The sequence below is a fragment of the Cnephaeus nilssonii genome (genome assembly GCF_951640355.1).
Source record: "Cnephaeus nilssonii genome assembly, chromosome: 12".
In the NCBI taxonomy this organism is placed as follows: domain Eukaryota; kingdom Metazoa; phylum Chordata; class Mammalia; order Chiroptera; family Vespertilionidae; genus Cnephaeus; species Cnephaeus nilssonii.
The window spans coordinates 38,449,132-38,469,572 of NC_137083.1; the positions used below are offsets into that span (position 1 = coordinate 38,449,132).

General features: G+C 41.9%; 1 protein-coding gene across 1 annotated transcript in view; it reads right to left on the reverse strand.

Annotated features, from left to right (window-relative positions):
• CCDC146 (coiled-coil domain containing 146) overlaps positions 1-20,441 on the reverse strand; it is a gene marked incomplete at its 3' end in the record, with an annotated part of 112,368 nt that overhangs the window by 32,735 nt on the left and 59,192 nt on the right. Inside the window, exons 3-4 of the mRNA XM_079786412.1 lie at positions 7,895-7,977; positions 6,090-6,299 (exon numbers count right to left, since the gene is read on the reverse strand). Of these exons, the coding sequence (XP_079642538.1) occupies positions 6,090-6,299; positions 7,895-7,977 (293 nt within the window). The remainder of the gene's footprint in view (positions 1-6,089; positions 6,300-7,894; positions 7,978-20,441) is intronic.

The following is a 20,441-nucleotide window of genomic DNA, read 5'->3' on the forward strand; positions in this document are numbered from 1 at the left end:
TGTATTTATAGAGAAATACAGTTAACTGTTGAACAACACAAGTTTGAATTGGGCAGGTCCACTTATATGCAGATTTTTTCCCAATAAATATTGTAAATACATTTTCTCTTCCATATGATTTTCTTAATAACATTTTATTTTCTTTAGCTTACTTTATTGTAAGAATATAGCATATAATGTACAAAATATGTGTTCATTGACTGTATGTTATTTATTGGTAAAGCTTCTGGTCAACAGTAGGCTATCAGTAGTTAGTTTTTGGGGGAGTCAAAAGTTATATAAAGATTTTGACTGGCGGGGGTTGGGGGGTGCAGATCAATGCCCCAGCTACCTGTCACATCGATCAGGGGTCAACTGTATATCATTCATAATCCCACCCCATCGCACCAGTTGATCATTTTTATTTTCCTTTTATCATCCTATCTAATAATAGACAAATATGCAAATTGACCATACCTCCGACACATCCACAAGCCACACCCACCATCCAATCAGAGCAAGCATGCAAATTAATCTAAACCAAGATGGCTACAGCCACAGAGAGCAAGGTTTCCTAGGTAACAGAGGAAGCCAATCTTTCCGCCTGCCCTTGCCAGGCCTAAGCCTCCACTCAAGCTACAAAGTTTCAATTATAGAAGGTAAACAAATTCAAACAAATGGCGGCAGAATGGAGCTTGAGAGAGCAGGCCAGGGTTGCTGCCGGCAACAGGGGAAGCAAAGCTTTCTGCACACCCTGGCCGGGCCCACCCGCTTAAGGCAACAAAGTTTCAATTATCACCCCAACACAAATGGCTGCCGGCCTCGGAGGGAGCCCCCGGCTTGGCTCCGCTTCAGGCTACAAAGTTTCAATTGTAGAAGAAAAATAAATTCCAGATACCAGGGCCTCCCCTTGGGTTGCCAGGGCGCGTGGCCGGCCTGCAAACCACCACAGGCCCCCTCGCTCAGGCTGCCCCACACCCCAAGGGAACCCCACCCTGATCAGGGACACCCTTCAGGGCAAACCAGCTGGCCCCCACCCCTGTACCAGGCCTCTATCCTATCTAATAAAAGAGTAATATGCAGATTGATCATCACTGCAACACACAATATAGCTCCCCCCATGTGGTCAAAGATCCTGCCCCCATGTGGAAACAAGATGGCCACCACAAGATGGCCAGCAGGAGAGGGCAGTTGGGAGGCACCCGGCCTGCAAGGGAGGGCAGTTGAGAGGGACCAGGCCTGCAAGGGAGGGCAGTTGGAGGTGATCAACCCTGCAGGAGGGGGCAGTTAGGGGTGACCAGGCCGGCAGAGGAGGGAAGTTGGGGGCAAACAGGCTGGCAGCAGAGTGGTTAGGGAGTGATCAGTCTGGCAGGCAGAAGTGGTTAGGGGCAATCAGGAAGGCAGGCAGGCAAGCAGTTGGGAGCCAGCAGTCCTGGATTGTGAGAGGGATGTCCGACTGCCCGTTTAGGCCCGATCCCAGTGGCATCGGGCCTAAACGGGCAGTCGGACATCCCTCCCTCAAGGGGTCCCATATTGGAGAGGGTACAGGCTGGGCTGAGGGACAACCCCCCTCCGTGCACGAATTTCGTGCACCGGGCCTCTAGTCTTTAATATTACTTTAATATCTTTCAAATAAATCTAATAAAGATCTAATATTTAGATCTTTCATATCTAAATATTAAAGATTTTAATATATTTAGTTAACATATTCATATTATGTTCCTTTTAGTACCTTTTTTAAATTTTTATTTTATTGTTTAAAGTATTACACATATTAGTACATATATCTCCTTTTTTTTCCCATTGACCTTCCCCCAGCGTCCCCTACTCCCTGTCGCATGCCCTCATCCCACCTCCCCAGTGTCTTCCTTTTAGTACCTTTTCTAAAATTGTATTAAATCTGTATATATGATTGAATCCATTTTGACCCAACATGTAATTAAAATAGTTTCCCAATTGCAAAACAGACTTCATAATTAATAATTTAAAAGCTATAGTTTCAAGGTTTTCTAGTGGGTGAATATACCAAAATAAAATAATCCTCAATGTTATCTATCTTTTACGGAACCCATTATATGCAGGTACATGCATCATTTCTAAACTTCAGAACCTTGCTAATAAGTATTATTATCTTCATTGTACAAGTGAAGAACCTGAGGAGTTCGGCACCTTGGCAAAGTCACACAGTCCAGGCTGAACTGACATTCGAACCTATTCCTATCTGACTTCAGTGGGCTTTTCAGTGCCAAGCTGCCTCTGGAGTACATTATTATTTTAACATTCCATTATGTTTTAGAATTCAGATGGCTTTCAACTTTTCACTTTTATAAATAACTAGAGGCCCAATGTACAAAAATTCGTGCAAGGGTAGGCCTTCCTTCCCCTGGCTGCCAGCACTGGCTTCCCTCCGGTACCTGGGGACCCGGGCTTTGCTCCGGCCCTGGCTTTGTCCGGAAGGACGTTTGGAATGACGTCCAGAAGGACGTCTGGTTTAATTAGCATATTACTCTTTTATTATTATAGTGTAATAAACATATTTATGCAGAATGTCTTTTTTTTCCTCCTTTTGGATCCTCATTTTTGCATGGCATTGTGGGGATAAACACATTTTTGTGTGCCTCTTGATATATGTTAACTCTTAACCTTTTAAACTGACATTAAAATGGAAACCTGTCTGACATTTTCGGTCCTCCCGACTAAGGGGTTCTTCAATGTCAAAGCTCCTCAGGATTTCTTTTCTGCAGCAAGAAAGTCCTAACTAAAACCGTGTCATCAAAGGTTTTTCGTTTGAAGGATTTGTGGGTGAATGGACAATGCAGGAACCCTGTATGCTGCCAAGTGCAAGAGGCATTATTCACCACCAGGAGCAGAACCAGCCCAATGGGTGGAGGTTGCAAGAAGGTAGATTTCTAAACCAGTACCAGCCATCACCACCTGAGAGGCAGGCTGCGCAGAGCCGGGCTGGCTGCTGTGGAGGCGGGGCCCTGGCACCGAGGTGCTGAAGCAGAGACCGAGTGGTCACCTAGAGAAGACTCGGTGATTCTCACGTGTAGTCAGGACTGAGAACCACTTTTGGGACCAACAGTTCGCAAGCTCTGACGTGAAACGGCACCACATAGAAAGCTTGTAAAACATTCAAATGTCACCTTCGGTGGGAAGGCTTAGCAAGGAACCAGGATCATTAGGGTTGGATCTCAGGTGTCTCTCCTTCGGTTGTGAGGACTAAACTGCAAAACCTGCGCTAAGCTGGTTCTGTTCTTGGTTGCCGCAGAGCAGGCAGGCAGGAAAGATTAAAATATATATATTTTTAAATTGATTTCAGAGAGGAAGGGAGAGAGAGAGAGAGATAGAAACATCAATGATGAGAGAGAATCATTGATTGCCTCCAGTGCACCCTGCACTGGGGATCGAGCCAGGAAAGATTTTTTAAGTTCAGAAGGTGAAATCAGCTGTGAGTTTTCCTTGCGGCTAAATCCTGATGACCTGTATGCCTCTCCGTCCTATCTAAGTTGCTGGGATCCCCATGCAGTGCTAAAATAATTCCTGTTCCCTTCTTACGGGATCGGTTCCCACGTTGCTGTCACTACTGGAGTAAGAATGGAAAATAGTTACTGCACTCTGGGTGAGCACCCACAGGGACCACAGGGACCAGCTATGGGGCAGTAAATAGTCACGAAGGCCAGGACCACGTGGGGAGGGTCTGGCACATGCGTAGTGCAGTGTCGCCTCTCTCCACGTCCTCTCCCGCGACAGACAGCGCGGGCCATGGCCTTGTTTCCCCAGCTGATGGGCACTTTCCAGAATGCTTCAGATTTAGCACGAGAGACTCAATTTATTTGCTTTACAAATCTTAGGAATTATTAGAAAGCAGAGAAGTAAAAAAAAAAAAAAGTGAAGGCAAGGAAAATGTTGAAAAGAATATTGGAAAACCTTTTCAGAGAAAGTTTCTAGAAATAGAATGAGTTCTATTTTGTTTCAAAATAAATTATGAACAATGTTTATTTAATTACTTCATTATTTATTTATAACGTACTCATTTAACTTATTTAAGTAGGTTACATATTATGTCCTGAACTGTATATTTATCAAGAGGTCATCAATAAGTACTAATCTTCAAACCAAAACTATGCATTAAAACAGATTTAATTATTAACTGACCACATAATTATACTTACCATTAGCATTTATTAATTTACATTACGTGAAACATGAGAAAATAAACCAAAATATAGAGTTAAATCCTTTCTCGATAGCGTATTTGAACAGTATATTATTCTTAGTTGCTGCCAGTGATTCAGAAATTCCTACAGATGTTGGGGTTGAGAAGTGCTAGTTATTTGGGTTTCTATTATTTAGACCCTGAATAAAATGAGGGTTTGTTGTACCGATGTGAAAAATACCATCAGTGTATTTGGGTGAATAGTCTCTAACTGGCTTATTTTTCTGTGGGGATGGAAATACCTACCTTTTTCCCGGGGAAAGAGTGGTGACTGAATTTGTTTCGGTACCATGTAATACTCAATATGTGAAGCCAATGAAGCACGCAGCCTGTTATTCTTTCCTGATATTTCTTTCGGTATCACTGTTATTTTGATGAAAATGCATTTGTTATTTCTTGGAGCTGTTAACATTTGAGAATGCAAGGGAGTCTGCTGAAGCTAACGTATCATGCATTACAAACCCAAAAAGAATACACACTAAGCAGTTTTGCAAATGTGTGTTTTGAATGTTCTTGTTCACTGTTGGTCAGTGTGCAAGGCCCCTCCCTGTCCCAAGGAGCTCAATGAACAATTTGCCTGTCTATACCTAAAAGGCAAGAGTTCTGGTTGTTTTGTGTTGATTTTTTCCCCCTTGGCAGGAATACTCGGAAATTTTAAACAACTTAAATATCAAGTGACTTATGTTCTTCTTACCCTTTCATGGAAATGTCAAGCATTCATATTTTCAATACTAATGAACAACCACCAATTGTTTTAATTTCATTATTTTTTCAACTGAAAGAGTGCTTACAGAGCACAGAAATAGCTAGGCTTTCTTTTTATAGATTGCACTGGTGAGTCTGAAACTGGTTAGACAGAAAGAGAAAAAAGAACTCAGATGTTTTCCTCCTGAATATAATTCTCCTGATTAAGCTAGCCTTCTTCACCCCCCAGCTGGAAAAATAGGCCCCAAAGAGGGGATTCAAAACCCAGGACTTGCAAGGTCCCCAGGAGGTCACTCAAGTCATTTGCTTATCCATCAGCAGGACCGAATTACATTCCCTTGGGCAGAAATTTACCTCTTAAAAATAGCCAGAGAACGTTGTGCCACCTTACATGGTAACCAATTCTAGGAGAGATAGTCTGGCTTTCTCTCCAGTACCCAGGCACAGAAACCTGGATTACACTCATTTTGAAATTCAATTTAAATAGTGGGATTTGCTGAACAAACTCTCCCGCTGACTTGCTACTCACAGACAGAATGTTAGTAAAGATTTTGGAAATAACATCGGCCCTCCTCGCCATACATTTTGGCTTTAGTTCACTGAATGACATCCTATAGATTTGGATAAGTAAATGTGTCTTCGAAAAGGAAGTAACTTTCTTCCTTGATCCTAAGGAATAGTTTGGTAATGGGGGAATGAGGTTGAATGTGTGTTCTGAGTTCTGATATTAGCAGACTGGCCAGATAAGACTCTCAGCTCACGTAGGCTTGTCTGGAAAGTGTGTGGGGGACACTCGCCATGCAGACACATGATCTGGTGCTGCAAACAGACTCAGGGGCCCCGGCCAGGGCCGCGGAGGGCCAGCGAGCACCAGTCCTGGCTCTCAGGAGTGTGTTCTTTGGCTGCAGCTGCCAAAGCTGGTGGCTTCCCTGACACACGGGAAACACAGCAGGGAACTCCTTTTCCTGAGAGCGTCTCCCTGTCACCTCAGCTTTTTCTAGAAGTTGTGTAACCGTATTATTCAGGGACTGACTGTTCTAGGGAATCAAGGAAAGAGATAGGCTTGTGATCATTGCTATCTCATATTCATTGGACCTAAAATTCCTAACTTGGTCGAATTTTGTTTATGTGGAAACCGCTTGGCTCGCATCTGTCTTCAGCGTGCTTGGGAGAACCGAGCACTTACCTGTTCAACCTGTACTGGTTATGGTACTCTCTTTCCTTCACGGCGTTGTATTCGTTTTGGTACTTGAGGAGCTGCTCTCTCATCTTGGAGACCTCCGTGGAGAAGGCCTCCGGGAACTTGTCAGCTTGCTGCAGGTGGAACCGCTGCTGCTGGATCCGCTCCGTGAACCGCTTGGCGTTCTGGAGCAGGTGGACCTCTGAGTCCTGTGTGCTGCGTCCCACAAGAACAGAGTCACATCATGAGGACACACAGGGCCTGCTTTCTCCCAGAAAGGGGGTGGACAAGGCAGTTAGGGTCCCAGCCAGAATGCAAATGGCCATTTAGCCACATGGACTTGAGAGTGTCAGCAGGAGAGACTTTAAAAGCTCTTATAACGTAGCTTCTAGGGAAAACCCATCAGTTTCAGTTCAGCATTTCCAGCCTCTGTCTGCCCTGCTGCAGCCCCAGCAGCAAAGTGGACAGTCTACTCCATCACGCCTTCCCCGCCCACCAGGCCGTGGGAGTGGGAGCGAGCGCTGCGTGTTCATAAAGACAAAAAGGAAAACAGAACTGAGGGGTCAAGAGGAGTTAACATGTGGGTGGCAGAAGGAGAGTGATGATTTTGCAACACAACTGGGAAGTAGGAAGAAATAACGCCATTGGTCCTGCCTTGCTATCTGTCACTGGGGCCCAGGGAACTGAGCTGTGGGCCAGGCGATGAGGAAGCCACGCCAGCACCAGCAAAGCTCTGCAGGGCTCTGCATTAGAGCTATTAAGAGGTGAGGGTGTGGCAATAGTCCTTGCATCTGCAAAGAGAGGTTCAGAGAGATGCCACGGAACTGCACGGAGTTTTCTCCCAGTTAAGCAATGTTCAGGGTGTTGGGAAAGATGACCCCAGACTTTCCATCGAAATCCTCTAAGTTCCTGAGTCTTGAGAACTACATGTGCACACTGGCAGGCAGGACTAATTGTGGGAAATGGAGTCTCCATTTAGGGATGAGGGCGAGGATTTAGCTTGGGGATGGGGAAGAGGAGGAGGGGGAACCAAAGCTGAGGGCTCTGGAGCGTGCTGAGGGGCCTCCTGGAGCTGAGAAGCATGGGGCAGGGTGAAAATGAGGGTGCATAGGGATGCAGCTCTGCTCTCCTAGTCGTTCACTCTTGCTCTCATCCTGAGGGTGGAAAAATGACTGAGCAAGAACAGAAGGAGGGGCAACGGTTGGAGACTGGGGGAGAGGATGGCTGGGCAATGGCAGAATGGAGTTTCTGTCCGTTGCTGCCTCTCCTTGGCTTTTGGTGGAGACATCATGCAAGGCTATGGGGGAAAGGAAGAATGTCAGGGTCCCACCCAAATCCCCTGGCGCACTCATATATGTCAGCAGCACCTGTGTGCTTCTGTCTGCGAAACTTCTCTGGCCACAGGAGCTTGCTTGGCTTTTCAAAGGGCAAGCTAGATGCGCCAGGAGCTCATCGTCACAGCAGCAATCCTTAACCAAAGCGGGGTGGACAAATGGCCTTGCCCATCGGTGGAGAGTGCTGATGTGTGTTCCACACAGTCACACACAGCGTCCTCAGCGAGACAGAACCCCGGGTGCCACAGTGTTAACCCGAAGATGAACACATCGCCAGCTGGGTGCCTCCCACCCCCGTCTCACTTCCCCACTCTCTCACGATCATTTCTGGTATCACTTCTCAAAGTACTTGAGCTCAAGTTCTTGCCTCAGGATCCGCTTTTGAGGGGAATGAAAAATAAGATAGGTCCCATCACAAGTAAAAATATAAATATGATTGAAGCTGTCCCCACATCTTTTACTAAGTAAGCAGCATACCTTATAAGAGTGTCATGCAGGAAGGTGTACTTGGCTTTTAATTCTGCCACTCTGGTTCCAGCAAGTTTTCCCATGGCATGCAGCTAGCAAAGAGAGCACAGGATCACGATTAGCCATCACCCTCTTTGTGCTGTAAGCAGGAATAACACGAATATATGGGCATCTTATGAAATCTTTCAGTTAAACACTGGAGAGAAACTGGATGTTTGGAGAAAATATTTCCAGTTCGATACTGCCTCCAGTAAGCTCTGCCTCCCCGGGCAAGTCCTTTTCCTCTTTAGATGAAGACTACAATTTCTTCATCTGTAAATTGAGGAAATGAATTGAGTCAAATTCCTCCAGTTCTAAAAAAGCATATTTCTAGGTCTAGCAAACAACCCGAATAGTATAGATTACTAGGATGGCTATTTTTTATGTTGAGAGAACTAGTAGTTATTGAGCATCTATTATGAGAAAGTGTTGTACTTTTTTTTTTATTCACAAAAATGGTTTATGAGGTAGGTATTATCTCCATTTTAAACTAACGTTTGAATAGTTAAGTAAGTGGTTCAAAGTTATAGAATTAGTTAAAGGCAGAATCAGGATTGAAACCGAAGTGGTTCAGCTCCAAAAATCCACGTTCACTCTCGTGTACACAACGCCTCTGCCACCACTATCAAAGAAACACGGAAGGCTATCTGGTACCTGAGGCAACATGATTTATTCCTTTCTCATTTCTGATAAACGAACTTTTGATTTACTCTCTGGGTTAGGTGGTAAGTAGTTAACAGACATCATAACACAGCACCAAGCCCTCAAGTTTTACCACAATGCAATGAGTATTTTGTATTAGGTTTGACTTTAGCTGAACTAACATAGTATTGACAAATAGAACTAAAGAAATGATTTGTGTTTTTCAATGCCTGCTGTCCTTACCTTCAACATATTTTCTCGATTCTGTAACTTTCCTCTCCCTTCCCTGATCCCGCTGGTCTAAGTCACACCCCCTGCCAGTGGAGGACTATGAAACCTCCGCTGTGCTCCCCTCCCATCACTGCTTCCACTTAGGGCCCCTGCTCATCTGCTTTCCATGGAGATCTTTTTAAAATTCAAACCAAGTCTTATTTTTTCTGGGTGACCAAAACTCTTCAAGTGGAATAGAACTCAAGATCCTTGAAATGATCCTTAACAGTCCTGTGTGACCCTGCCACCCTCCCGGCCTCTTTCACACCCCGTCCTCATTCTCACAGCACTCCAGCCATTCCAACTGCCCTGCATTTCCACAAACGCACGAGTCTCTTTCCTTCCCCAGGGCTGCTGTACTGGCCATTTCTCACTTGACCCTGACTTCATTCCAAATCTTTCTTCATACCTCAGCTTAAATATCCAATCTTCTCTGACTTCTAAATCTTAGATATCCACATACACCACCCATCCCAAAGAACTCTGTTTTTCATTTTAAGTAGGCAGCAATAAACTTACGTGGTGTCTACTAGTAAACAGACACCAGGAGGAAAGGGCCCGGGTTACCTTGCTCTTCACTCTCACATCAGCCAGTGGAACCACAGGCGCAGTGTAGGTGTTTGGCAAATGTTTGCCAAGGGAGCAAATGAATGACTGTAAATGACAAAACGTCTACACAGTGGGGTTTCGTGGTGTCTCCATCCAAATCAGAATAGAAAAACATTGCTAAGTGCACTATAAAACCATTACTTTTTTGGTGAAAGTGTTGGGGATCTTTCACGAGGTTCCTACAAGCTGGTGCCAGGCTTGAGCTCCAATCCCCACAACCCTTATTTTAAAAATGTGGATGAAATATTGTGGACAGATTTTTAAAACCTTTGAGGAGTTTCCACTACTTGCTTTATGAAATATCTTTAAATGTATTCATATGTCACCTTAAATATAATTTATATGTAACCTTTTAAAGGTTGATTTGCTGCTAGTATAGGTTGACCTAATGTGATATTTTATAGATATTTAATTAAACACACTTATTTTGATGCTGCAGTTTTCTTTTAGTATTTTTGAGCCAACATATAATTTATTTCAGGTCTCAAATATTTTCATTGGTTCCTGAAAAAGGGGGTAGGACATAGGCACCATGCCTTTAAAGTTTAATAGGTTAAAAAGAAAAAAAGCTTTGTATATGGGCACTTTTCAGAAGAATTGTTACTGGGAAAAGGCTATGCAAAGGTCAGTGTAAGAGCATGTGTTCACATATGCATGTGTGTACTGTGAAGGCCATGTGAGAGCCAGCCGCCAGCCTTGGAATTAGCCAACAAGTTAGCTCTAGGAGGTAAGCGATTGGGTAAGGTAATTATGGACTCATCTGTTTAAAAACACACATAGTATTTAGTTTTGTTTTTAAGATGGCAAGACCATTATCTCCTACCTACTGCCTTGCACAATGGAAACAGAAGTGAATGTGACACAGGCCCTGCCCCCAGGTAGCTCACAGGTTGAGGAGATACACACAAAGTGAAATTACAGAACACTTAAACTACACTCAGTAGTTTCACTGTCAGTCAACAACTCTATCTGGCATTTTCAAATTTTCTTCATATTTGTAAGTTAAAGCAAATAAGTAACATTATAAATGACAGTCCACTGCCAGGGGTGGAACTTCCGGAATGGTGGTGTGAAGAGCTTGATGAATCTTCTCCCTTAGGAAAACACTCATTAAACTGGTCAAAATTGTCTAAGACAACCATTTGCACGCCCTGGAAAGGGACCTAAGGGCGTGCAAAAAACTGAGCAGCATTTATTCAACAAAATACACTGAGACTGCATGAGAACAGTGGAGACGGTGGCATTTGAACCAAGTGTGTCCGTCACCCCAGCTCCCAGCTGTGGAGGGCAGGTTTGGCAGCCAGTGAAGAACCTATGGTCCCACTGCTGAAGATCTGGTCAGGTGGGCGGGGCAGGCCCGGAAAGCTGCTGCATTCATCCTCCCCCACGCCCAGCTCTGTTGTGAAAGAGCTTTACCGGATGGATAGCTGCAACCGTTCAATAGCACCCACCCCCACACCCAGGCTCCTGCTCTAAAGGGAGACTGCGGGGCGGGCAGCCCAAGGAGGTCAGAGTCCCCTGTCCCCCAGCTCCTGCTGACCAAGGTGGGGCCGAGTAAGCTGTGAAGACTTGCTGCTCTACCTGAGGATGCTCACTTTTTGGAACAGAGTGTAGAATCCATGCCCCAGGGCACTGTCAGAAACAATAGCTACAGCAAGTGGTGGCTCATAGCTTAGTGATACCCGTAGAGGCAGGCAAGCATTTAACAGAGAAATTGATGTCTGAGACAGCCAAAGAGGGTCCTGCCGAAGTCACTGTTGGTACAGGAACTACCTCCGAGGGAACTTCCAAACTATCAGCCCCTGAGCTAAAGGCCAGGCAGATAGGTAAATTCCCTGAGCTCTAAAAGTGGTCCCCAAGCCACAGGCAGACTCAGCTCAGGAGGCTTAAACACTATCTCTGACGCATCGGTGGCTGACCACTAAGCTATGTTGACACAGGGGCAATCACCAGGAAGCCAAACTTAAAAGTAAAAACAAGGAAGGAATATCTAAGCAGAGACGTCAGAGGCTGAACACTATGGGGGAAATATACTTCACAGACTTAGTGCAGCCAAGTCACTAAACAAATAGACTTATGAACAACCATAACAAAACAAAACAGCAAAACAAACAGCCTGGGGAGGATCCAGAATTGCTGCAATATATCATCTAAAAGGTCCTATTTTCAAAAGCATGAGACATGTGAAGAAATAGAGGGGGAAAGGCAGAAACTGCCTTGGGGGTGCAGATGTTGGATCTAATAAAGACTTTACGCAACTATTATAAATATGTTCAAAGTGTGAAAGGAAACCATATTTAAAGAATTAAAAGAGTATGAGGACAATTCATCAAATAGAGACTATTAATGAGGTACTGATCTGGGAGGATAAGAACTAAGGCATCAAAAGGATGTTCTTTGGAGAGTAAACATGTACGGCTTTCATATTTTTTATTTTTGCTTATCTGTATTTTCTAACTTCCCCTGATACATAGTTAATGCTTTTTAACAATAAAAGGTGATTGAAATAAGCTTGAAAACCACTGGGCTTGAACGCAGTAAGGATTCACAGCAGAATTTCAAACTGGAGAGTACTATGATCAGATCCTAGTGGCAAAGGCAGCCAGATCCTAGCTCAGACTTAGTGGAAACTCAGCTATATTTCCCCTTGTTGAGTTCCCTCTCACATAGCAGTAGTTGGAAGGTTGTTGGGAGGTGGGCCAAGGATGCATGTTGGCAAGTTTTATGACCACAGGAAAAGCAGGAGGATGGAGAGGTTTCCTTTCCTATTTGCTGTTTCCATCGCTCCACGGCCTTTGGTGCCTAAGAAACTGAAGAAAGCCTGACAGGGCGAACATCTGATATGTCTTTGTAGTTTCTACACAAAATTGGAAAGGATTAAGTCATAGATGTTCAGAAAGAGGACCGAAAAGCTATTTTTCATATGGTGTACTCCACTAAAAAACAAAAAAGGAAGACCAAGCTGTGAAGAATGGATTTTACCCTCCTTAAAAATAAAAATCATATTCTGGAAGTTAATATTCATAAAAATTTGACATTTCCATAAAATGGTAAGTTGTCCTTTTCAGCAGATCCAGCTCAGGTTAGAAACTTCAGACTCAGTTCTAGTAGATGAAACGCTTCACGCATAAACATAACCTGGAAAAAATAGTTGCATTTTCACACCGAATAAGGCAAATGGATACCAAGTTTGTCATGTTTTAAAAATGCAGAATCTAAGAAATAGAGCACAAAGACCAATCTAAGTTGTAAACTAGTATTTGCAACGAAAGGTTAGATATAATGTCACAAGTTCATAAATATGATTTCACAATAGATACTTGTGTTTGACTGAATTGGCTTGTTGGTAATTGAGAGTGGAAGGAAACATTTACTCTAGAGCTAAAAGTTTAACAAGAGTTCATGATTCATAGATGACATGTAACAACGTGGAAAAAATGTCAAAAATTGAAATTCTAGGACATTCCAAGGAAAGTAATAGCTCAGTAAGAGCCTATACCAAGTGAACTTATCTGGAAGGGGGTCAGCATAAGGAAACAATTAGGTGTTTGTGTGAGTGTCTGCAGGGAAATCAAGGTGGCCACGGTTATTAACCTACTCTATTCTTGTGGCCTCCTTTGACATTACCTACTAGTTTGGTCTGATTTTGAGAAACAGTTGCCATGCTTTGGGAGGTAGCATAAACTTGAAATCCTTACCATGCACATCTCCCTCTCCCTCTCCCTTTCACTGCTGGAAATATACAACATAGCCATTTGAAATAGGTGCCAAATACAACCAAGCTCTCAACAATAATTCATCACTCCTTTTGTTTGACTTTTTCCCTTAACAGTTATATGAAGCTTTAGCTTTCCTATATACCTAACTCGTTCATCAGACAAATTTAGGCCACCTAAACGCATTCCCCATGTCAACAGATCCATTTATCGACACCCACATCCACCCTTTACTTCTTTCACCACATCTCAAAAACAAAGTCTTCCTGTCCTTGTGATGAAGACCAACTCATCCACCCATGCTCTCAAATATATTCTCCTCTACCTCTTCCTAGACATGAACTCATCAGCTATCCCTTCTCTCCTCTACTTCTGTCCTTTTGCTGGCTCAGCATATAGTAGTCAGGTATATCACAGGTGGATTTGGTTTGAATTCCAGCTCTGCTACTTTTTAACTATGTAACTGGGAGTAATATTGAGTCAATCTGTGCCTTAGCTTCTTCCACTGTAAAAGACAAAAATGGCCCCATTTCACTAGACTGTGGTGAAGACTAAATGACTCAGTATATGAAAGTTATTTAGTATAGTATCTGGTACACAAGTAAGGGCTTAAGCAATGTCATTTATTTTACTATCATTAACATTATTCTCAACCTACAAATTTGCTCAAGTTTTCCTCATTAAAAAAAAAAAGAAGACAAAATCCATCTTAAATGCTAGTCATCCCATTCTCTCTTTCACTTTCATTTAAGTTTTTCTCAGGAAGAGTAGTCTCTGCTCTTTCTCTCCATAGTGACCAAACTACCAGTACATCACCAGATCGGTAAACTGACCAATGAATTTCTCATATCTCTGGCTAATTTTGACATATTTTTCTTCATCACATTTGTTTATGTTATGTCTTGATGTGGTTTTCTTCGGCTTTAGATTTGCTCAAAGTTTTGTATTTGTGGGTTTATAGTTTTCATCAAATTTGGGAAATTTTCTTGTGTTATTTCTTTAAATATTTTTTCTGTCTCCCTCTCCTCTCCTTCTATGATTCTGATTGCTCATATGTTTGGCCACATGATGTTCACAGAACACTGATGTTCTGTTCATTTTTATCTTCTACTCTTTTTTCTTTGTTTCATTTTGGATAGTTTCTACAGTTATATCATAAAGCCCACCAATCTCTTTTTCTTTAGTGTCTGATCTGCTGTTCATCCCATCCAGTAAATTTTTTGTTTCAGCTACTGTACTTTTCATCTTTAGAAATTTGATCTGGGTCTTTTTATAACTTCTACTTCTCTCATTATGCTCATGCTTTCCCCCACCCTTTTCCAACATTCAAAATATGTGTAATAGCATGTCTACTAATTCTATTTGTGTATACTCTATTAATTGCTTCTTCTCCTCATCATATGTCATATGTTTCTGCTTCTTTGCATGCCTAGTAATTTTTGATTGACTGCCAGACATTGTGAATTTTACAATGTTGGGAGACAAAAAATTTTTTGGCATTCTCTTAAGTACTTTTGTGTTCAATGTGTCTCAGTTAAAATACTGTTAACTTAACAAACTGTTGGAAATGGTTTGGTTCTTTCATCACTTGCTTTTAACTCATCCACCAGTGCTCTCAAATATAAACTCTTCTTTCAAATATATTATCTGTTGTCTACGGCTAATTTGGCCCCACTACTGGGTCAATACCCTTCTATTCAGAGTCCATGTATTAAGAGGTCTTTCTATTCTGGTTGATGGGAACATGAACTATTCTTGGCCCTCTGGATTGTTCCACACCTCCTTTCTGGGAGTTCTTTTGCCAGCCTCGGCAGTATCCAGAAAGTGTGCACGGATCAGGAGTCTTCTGCAGATCTCTGAATTTATTGGGGTGACTTGGTCAATAAAATTATATAGATTTCAGGTGTACAATTCTACAATATATCATCTGTATATTGTATTGTGTGTTCACTACCCCAAGTCAAGACTTCTTCCATTATCATTTATCCCCCCTTTACCCTCTTCTACCTCCCTATCTAATTGTCTGTGTCTATGAGGGTTTTTTTTTTGTTTGTTTGTTTTGCTTAATCTCTTCACCTTTTTCAGCCAGCCTCTCAACCCTCTCTCCTCTGACAGCTGTTATTTTGTCCTCTGTATCTATATGTCTGTTTCTATTTTGTTTGTTAGTTTGTTTATTATATTTCACATTTAAGTGAAATCATATGGTACTTGTCTTTCTATGAATGGTTTATTTCACTTAGCATAATACTCTCCAGGTCCATCTAGGCTATTGCAAAGGTAACATTTCCTTTTTTTTTTTTTTTTTTACAGCTGAGTAATATTCCATTGTGTAAATGTACCATTGCTTTTTTTTATCCACTCATCTACTGATGAGCACTTGGGCTGCTTCCAAATCTTGGCTGTTGTGAATAACACTGCAATGAACATAGGAGTGCATATATTCTTTCAACTTGGTGTTTCAGGATTCTTAGGATATATTCCCAGAAGTGGAATTGCTCGGTCATAAGGAAGTTCCATTTTTAATTTTTTGAGGAAACTCCATACTGTTTTCCACAGTGGCTGCACCAACCTGCATTCCCACCAACAGTGCCTTGAGGGTTCCCTTTTCTCCACATCCTCATCAGCATTTGTTGTTTGTTGATTTATTGATGAAAGCCATTCTGACAGGTGTGAGGTGATATCTCATTGCAGTTTAATTTGCATTTCTCTGATGAACTGTGATGCTGAGCATCTTTTCAAATGTCTCCTGGCCATCTTAAACTGGTGTTTTTTTAAAATTATTATTTAAACTTAAATAAAAACCAGTGATCTAGTTGGGAGAAGTCTTATTTACTCATTCACTTCCATTCTACTTTACCTGTCCGAGAAGGCAATGGAAAAGAAGGAAGAGTGAAAAGTAACTTGGCCTATACATCGACTTGAAAGAACAGAGAATCTGCCACACAAAACTGGCTGCCTCGCCCACAGCTTCTCTTCTCCCTTCTGTGTGGTTGGCAAGGCTCACAGCAGCGGGGAGAGATCCGGGCTGTTGTCGCACAGCTGTCTGTTCCTCCTTTGGTGGCCCACCACAGGAATGTGACCAGGCGGCCGCAAGTGACAGCAGGGCCTCCCAAGAGGGAAGGTATCAGATGTAATGGATGTGGTGGAAGAGGAACGCAGGTGCTTAGCTATATGTAAGACTTCGAAGTTAAGTCACAATAATTCTAAGATAACGTGTACAGCCAACTAGGTAAAAAGCATGTCTAAGCACATACATGCTAATGAGAGGTATTGCTTTGAAAATTCATATTTGTCCCAGTAAAACTGCAATTGCTTGAAACTTTAACAATTATTGAACCCTGTTTAACATTATTTCCCCCTGCTTCCAAAGATCCTGGGGAGCGCTGGTAGTGGCTTGGAGCGGCTGTAAGCCTGGAAGGCAGGAAACAAGCCAGATGGAAACCCAGTTGCCTCTTCAAGAACTTCAAAGGGTGAACATACCCGGACCAAAGCCACGAGGGCTGTTGAAACAAGCGTCAGGAGATTATCAGAGTCAGGAAACAGAGCCAGGTTAAAGCCAGTGATTCACTAAAGTCACAAGACAGGAACCAGAAGAATAGGCGTGGGGGCAGGATTTGCAGAATAATTGTGCTGCCCGTCGACTCTGACCGTTTAGCTGTCAGTCCTTCACACGCAGAAGGCCCGCCGCTAGGGCATCTTTAAAGTGTTGAGAGGGCTTAGGCAGTGAGAAACCTAAATGGAGCTGGGACCCTTAGAGACCAGAGCCTCTCCAGCACAAGGATTACTAATGTCTGAAGATGCCACAGCTGGTTAATTGTTCATCTCACTGTCCTGCCCTGACCCTGTCCTACGGGTCTGTCTCTGGCTGACCCCGGAGAGCAGGGGGCTGGATCCCTGGGACTGGCTGTTTTCTATGGGCTGAGTAGGTGTGGGTGCCCACCTTTCAGACCTCCTCCTGGGTGCTGAGGGAACTGCCCCTCTTATCCGGCTGTCAGCCAGTGTCTCCCAGCTCTAGGCTCTGAGGTTTCAGGAAAGGGACATAGCCACTACCCACAACAGAGAAACCTGGGGCCTCTGGTGCCCACCTTCCTGTTTTGAGGATGCTTCTGCCCACAGTACTATTTCCAGTATTCATGAACAGCTATTTACTTAGCATAGAAGCGTCCGGGAAGCTATGCTTCCGAGCAGGGTGGTGCGGCAGCACTACCCTCCACTTCCCCTTGTAGCTGGCAGATCGTGTGGACAATGAAGCCTTTCACTGCTGGTCACAGAAGCGTTCTTTAAAAAAGAACAAAAATTCAAGGCTTCAGCTTGGACTTCCCCACCGATACCATAAAATGGAAACTTGGGACCAGCATATGGGGATGTTCGAGTTCCATTCTTGCTAATTCGCTGGTAAGGGGTTTTTAAATACTGGCAGCATATTTAGACAAACCGTTTAATTTTTATTAAGTTTATTTCTAAGTAGTTTATCCTTTTTTATTCAGTTATAAATTAAATTGTTGGGTTTTTTTTTTTTTTGCAATTTCATTTTTGGATTGTTTATTGCTAGCGCGTAGAAGCCATTCCATTTTGTTAACTAAAATTATTAACCATGAAAATAAAGGTTAATCCTTATAATCCCGGCGTAAACCTTTCTTCAGATGTTTCAGTTAGGGCAGAATATCTTTGACTCTCTTGATCACTTGATGTATCCTAAGTATCTAGAAGACTGCATGACATTAAGGTACTCTAAAATATTTAATGAATGAGGAATATGTCACCCATTCCTCAATTGTGTTGAAATCATGCTCACACATCTGACCACCATATAAGAAGCTCTCTGAAGGCAGGGGTCATTCTAGTGTCCAAGAAGACTGTGTTCACAGTACATGGCATACAGCAGGTGCTTAGCACATGTCTGAAGAATCTATCAGTATCTAGCAAAGTGGGGTGTGGCATGATGGGTGGAGCATATCACAGAAGGCAATCTCAAAGTATGGCTTCCCATTTCCTCAGGCACATGTGAACTGGGCCAACATGATCAATAAGGACATCGCTGAAAGAATATAAAGAAATCAGTCTAGATTCTAGATGCCACAGCTGGTTAATTGTTTATCTCATTGTCCTGCCCTGACCCTGTCCTACGGGTCTATCTAGACTCTAGAAGAAACACCTGCAGCCTGAAGGGTGTGTGTTTGTGTGTGTGTGTGTGTGTGTGTGCAGGTGCACACACATGTGAAACTTAGGAGGACATAAACCTGATGCTGACTGTGGGAGATTTGGGGATTGGTTTATTGTATGTGGAATACACATTCCCTATACAGGTTGGAATGGACTATAAAGAGCCTCTGAATGGAAAACTTGTCAGACATTTTCTCTTGACAGCTTGCCACCCAGGGAAGGTACTTAACATGATCTACTTCCAAGGACACTTAACTCGGCCCATAGTTCCACAACATGAATAACTGCTACAGGTGGCTGGGCCAAATTTCAGATTCAGAGAGATGCAAATCCATCAATAAACCAGAAAATCCAATATCTAAATATTTGAATCCTAACAAAAACTCTTCAAAGGGCAAGATAATAGAATTTTTAAATAACTAAATGTGTATTATAAATGTTACATTTAAACCTAAAATTAGATCCTCGGAATCTTTTAGTTTATGAACTAATATGAACCAATTACTCACTTTATAAATTTCTTGAATTACCATAATTAATGGTAACAGATGGATGGCTGTTACCCCTGGCAATTATATAACAGATTATTCTGGAATTTCCTCAGAAAAGGGTGGAATATTCAGAAATTAACAATTTTCCAAGAAATCTGGTTTTTATGATATTTGGAGACATAGTTCTTTAGCTTGTCTTAGTTTTTGAGAAAGCGGAGAAAACTATATAATATCGACTAAGTATAATTTTAACTTTTTTTCACTTGGTACCAACTTTAATACTCAAGCAAAGTAAAATAAAAATTTTAAAAGGCTTAAAAATAGATTCTAACAAACATTTCACCAAACACAGCTGTTTCTAGTTCACTAAGTTAACTATTACAAAATATTTTAATGTGCTTTCTGGCAAACATAAATAGCCTAATTTAATGGAAATACATCATTTCCAGTTATTCATAATAGGTTGTAACAGTTTAGGGATATGTAACTATTTCTACAGATTTCTATATCAGAAAAAGGAGGAAAGATACTACCTAAATCTCTTAAAATATGTAAGATAGACTTTAATCCATGCTATAAGGGTGTATTTCATGCCAGAGACTATAAACTAGCAGCCATTCTGCAGATATTTTTAGTATGAACAATTAAAAATTGGTGTATTTGCCATTAAAAATCTGACTTGTCAGCCTCTCTTGAAAAATTATTAGATTTTATAACACTGGATTCACATTCTAACTTTACAGCCATTAATTGGCATTTAGCTGAGACTGACTTTAGAGGTACTTTACAAGGCCTGCCCCTTTTAAAAGGAGCATAGTCTACCCCACTCACTCAGCGTAAATGCCATGTACTAACATAACACCCAGGCTGTTTCCCTCATTTGTGTTACTTTTATGGACCTTGTAGGCATTTGAGATTGGGACCCTGATATATATCATGTATATTTAAAGGTAGAAAATATTCAATTGATTGAGAGAATGGCTCCACGTATAAAATTCTTGCACAGACTTTTTGGAATGCCATATTCTTCAGTGTTGTATCTGTCCCTTGCCTATCTCTGTACCTTCCTTAGCATAAGGGTGTACGACTGCACCTGCAATGTTTTAAAGTTTCTGAGATTTTCTTACTGTTTTTTCCATTTTAGCTTTAGATAATTTTATGAAAAGATCAAATAAACATGAGTCTGATACTTTTTTGACTAACTGAAATATTTAAAAGTTATTTAAATTGAAATATTTTGTTACTTGGGTATTCAAATGTATTTTCAATTAAAAAAAAACCCACCATGAGACAAAATATAACCTGAAAAGACTATGAAGACACTGAAAAAATGTGTCAGTCAGCTAAATTTTGTTGGGGCTTGAAAACAGGAAACATTCAGTTAACATAAAGAACTTTTTCTTCCCTAGGAACTAATGTTCCCTTTGGCTCTGTACTTTATGAGCTCTGACAAAAAAAAGCAAAATTGTAATTTGTAAGGGAAGTGCAGATAAATTCTGGACAACTTACCCCAGCATTTATCATTTTAGTAGAGGTTTGAGCTAAACAGGAAGTGAACATCCAGTAATATAGTCCAATAAGTAAATCATTTCCAGGCAAATTAATCACTAGCGCACTAGAGATTCT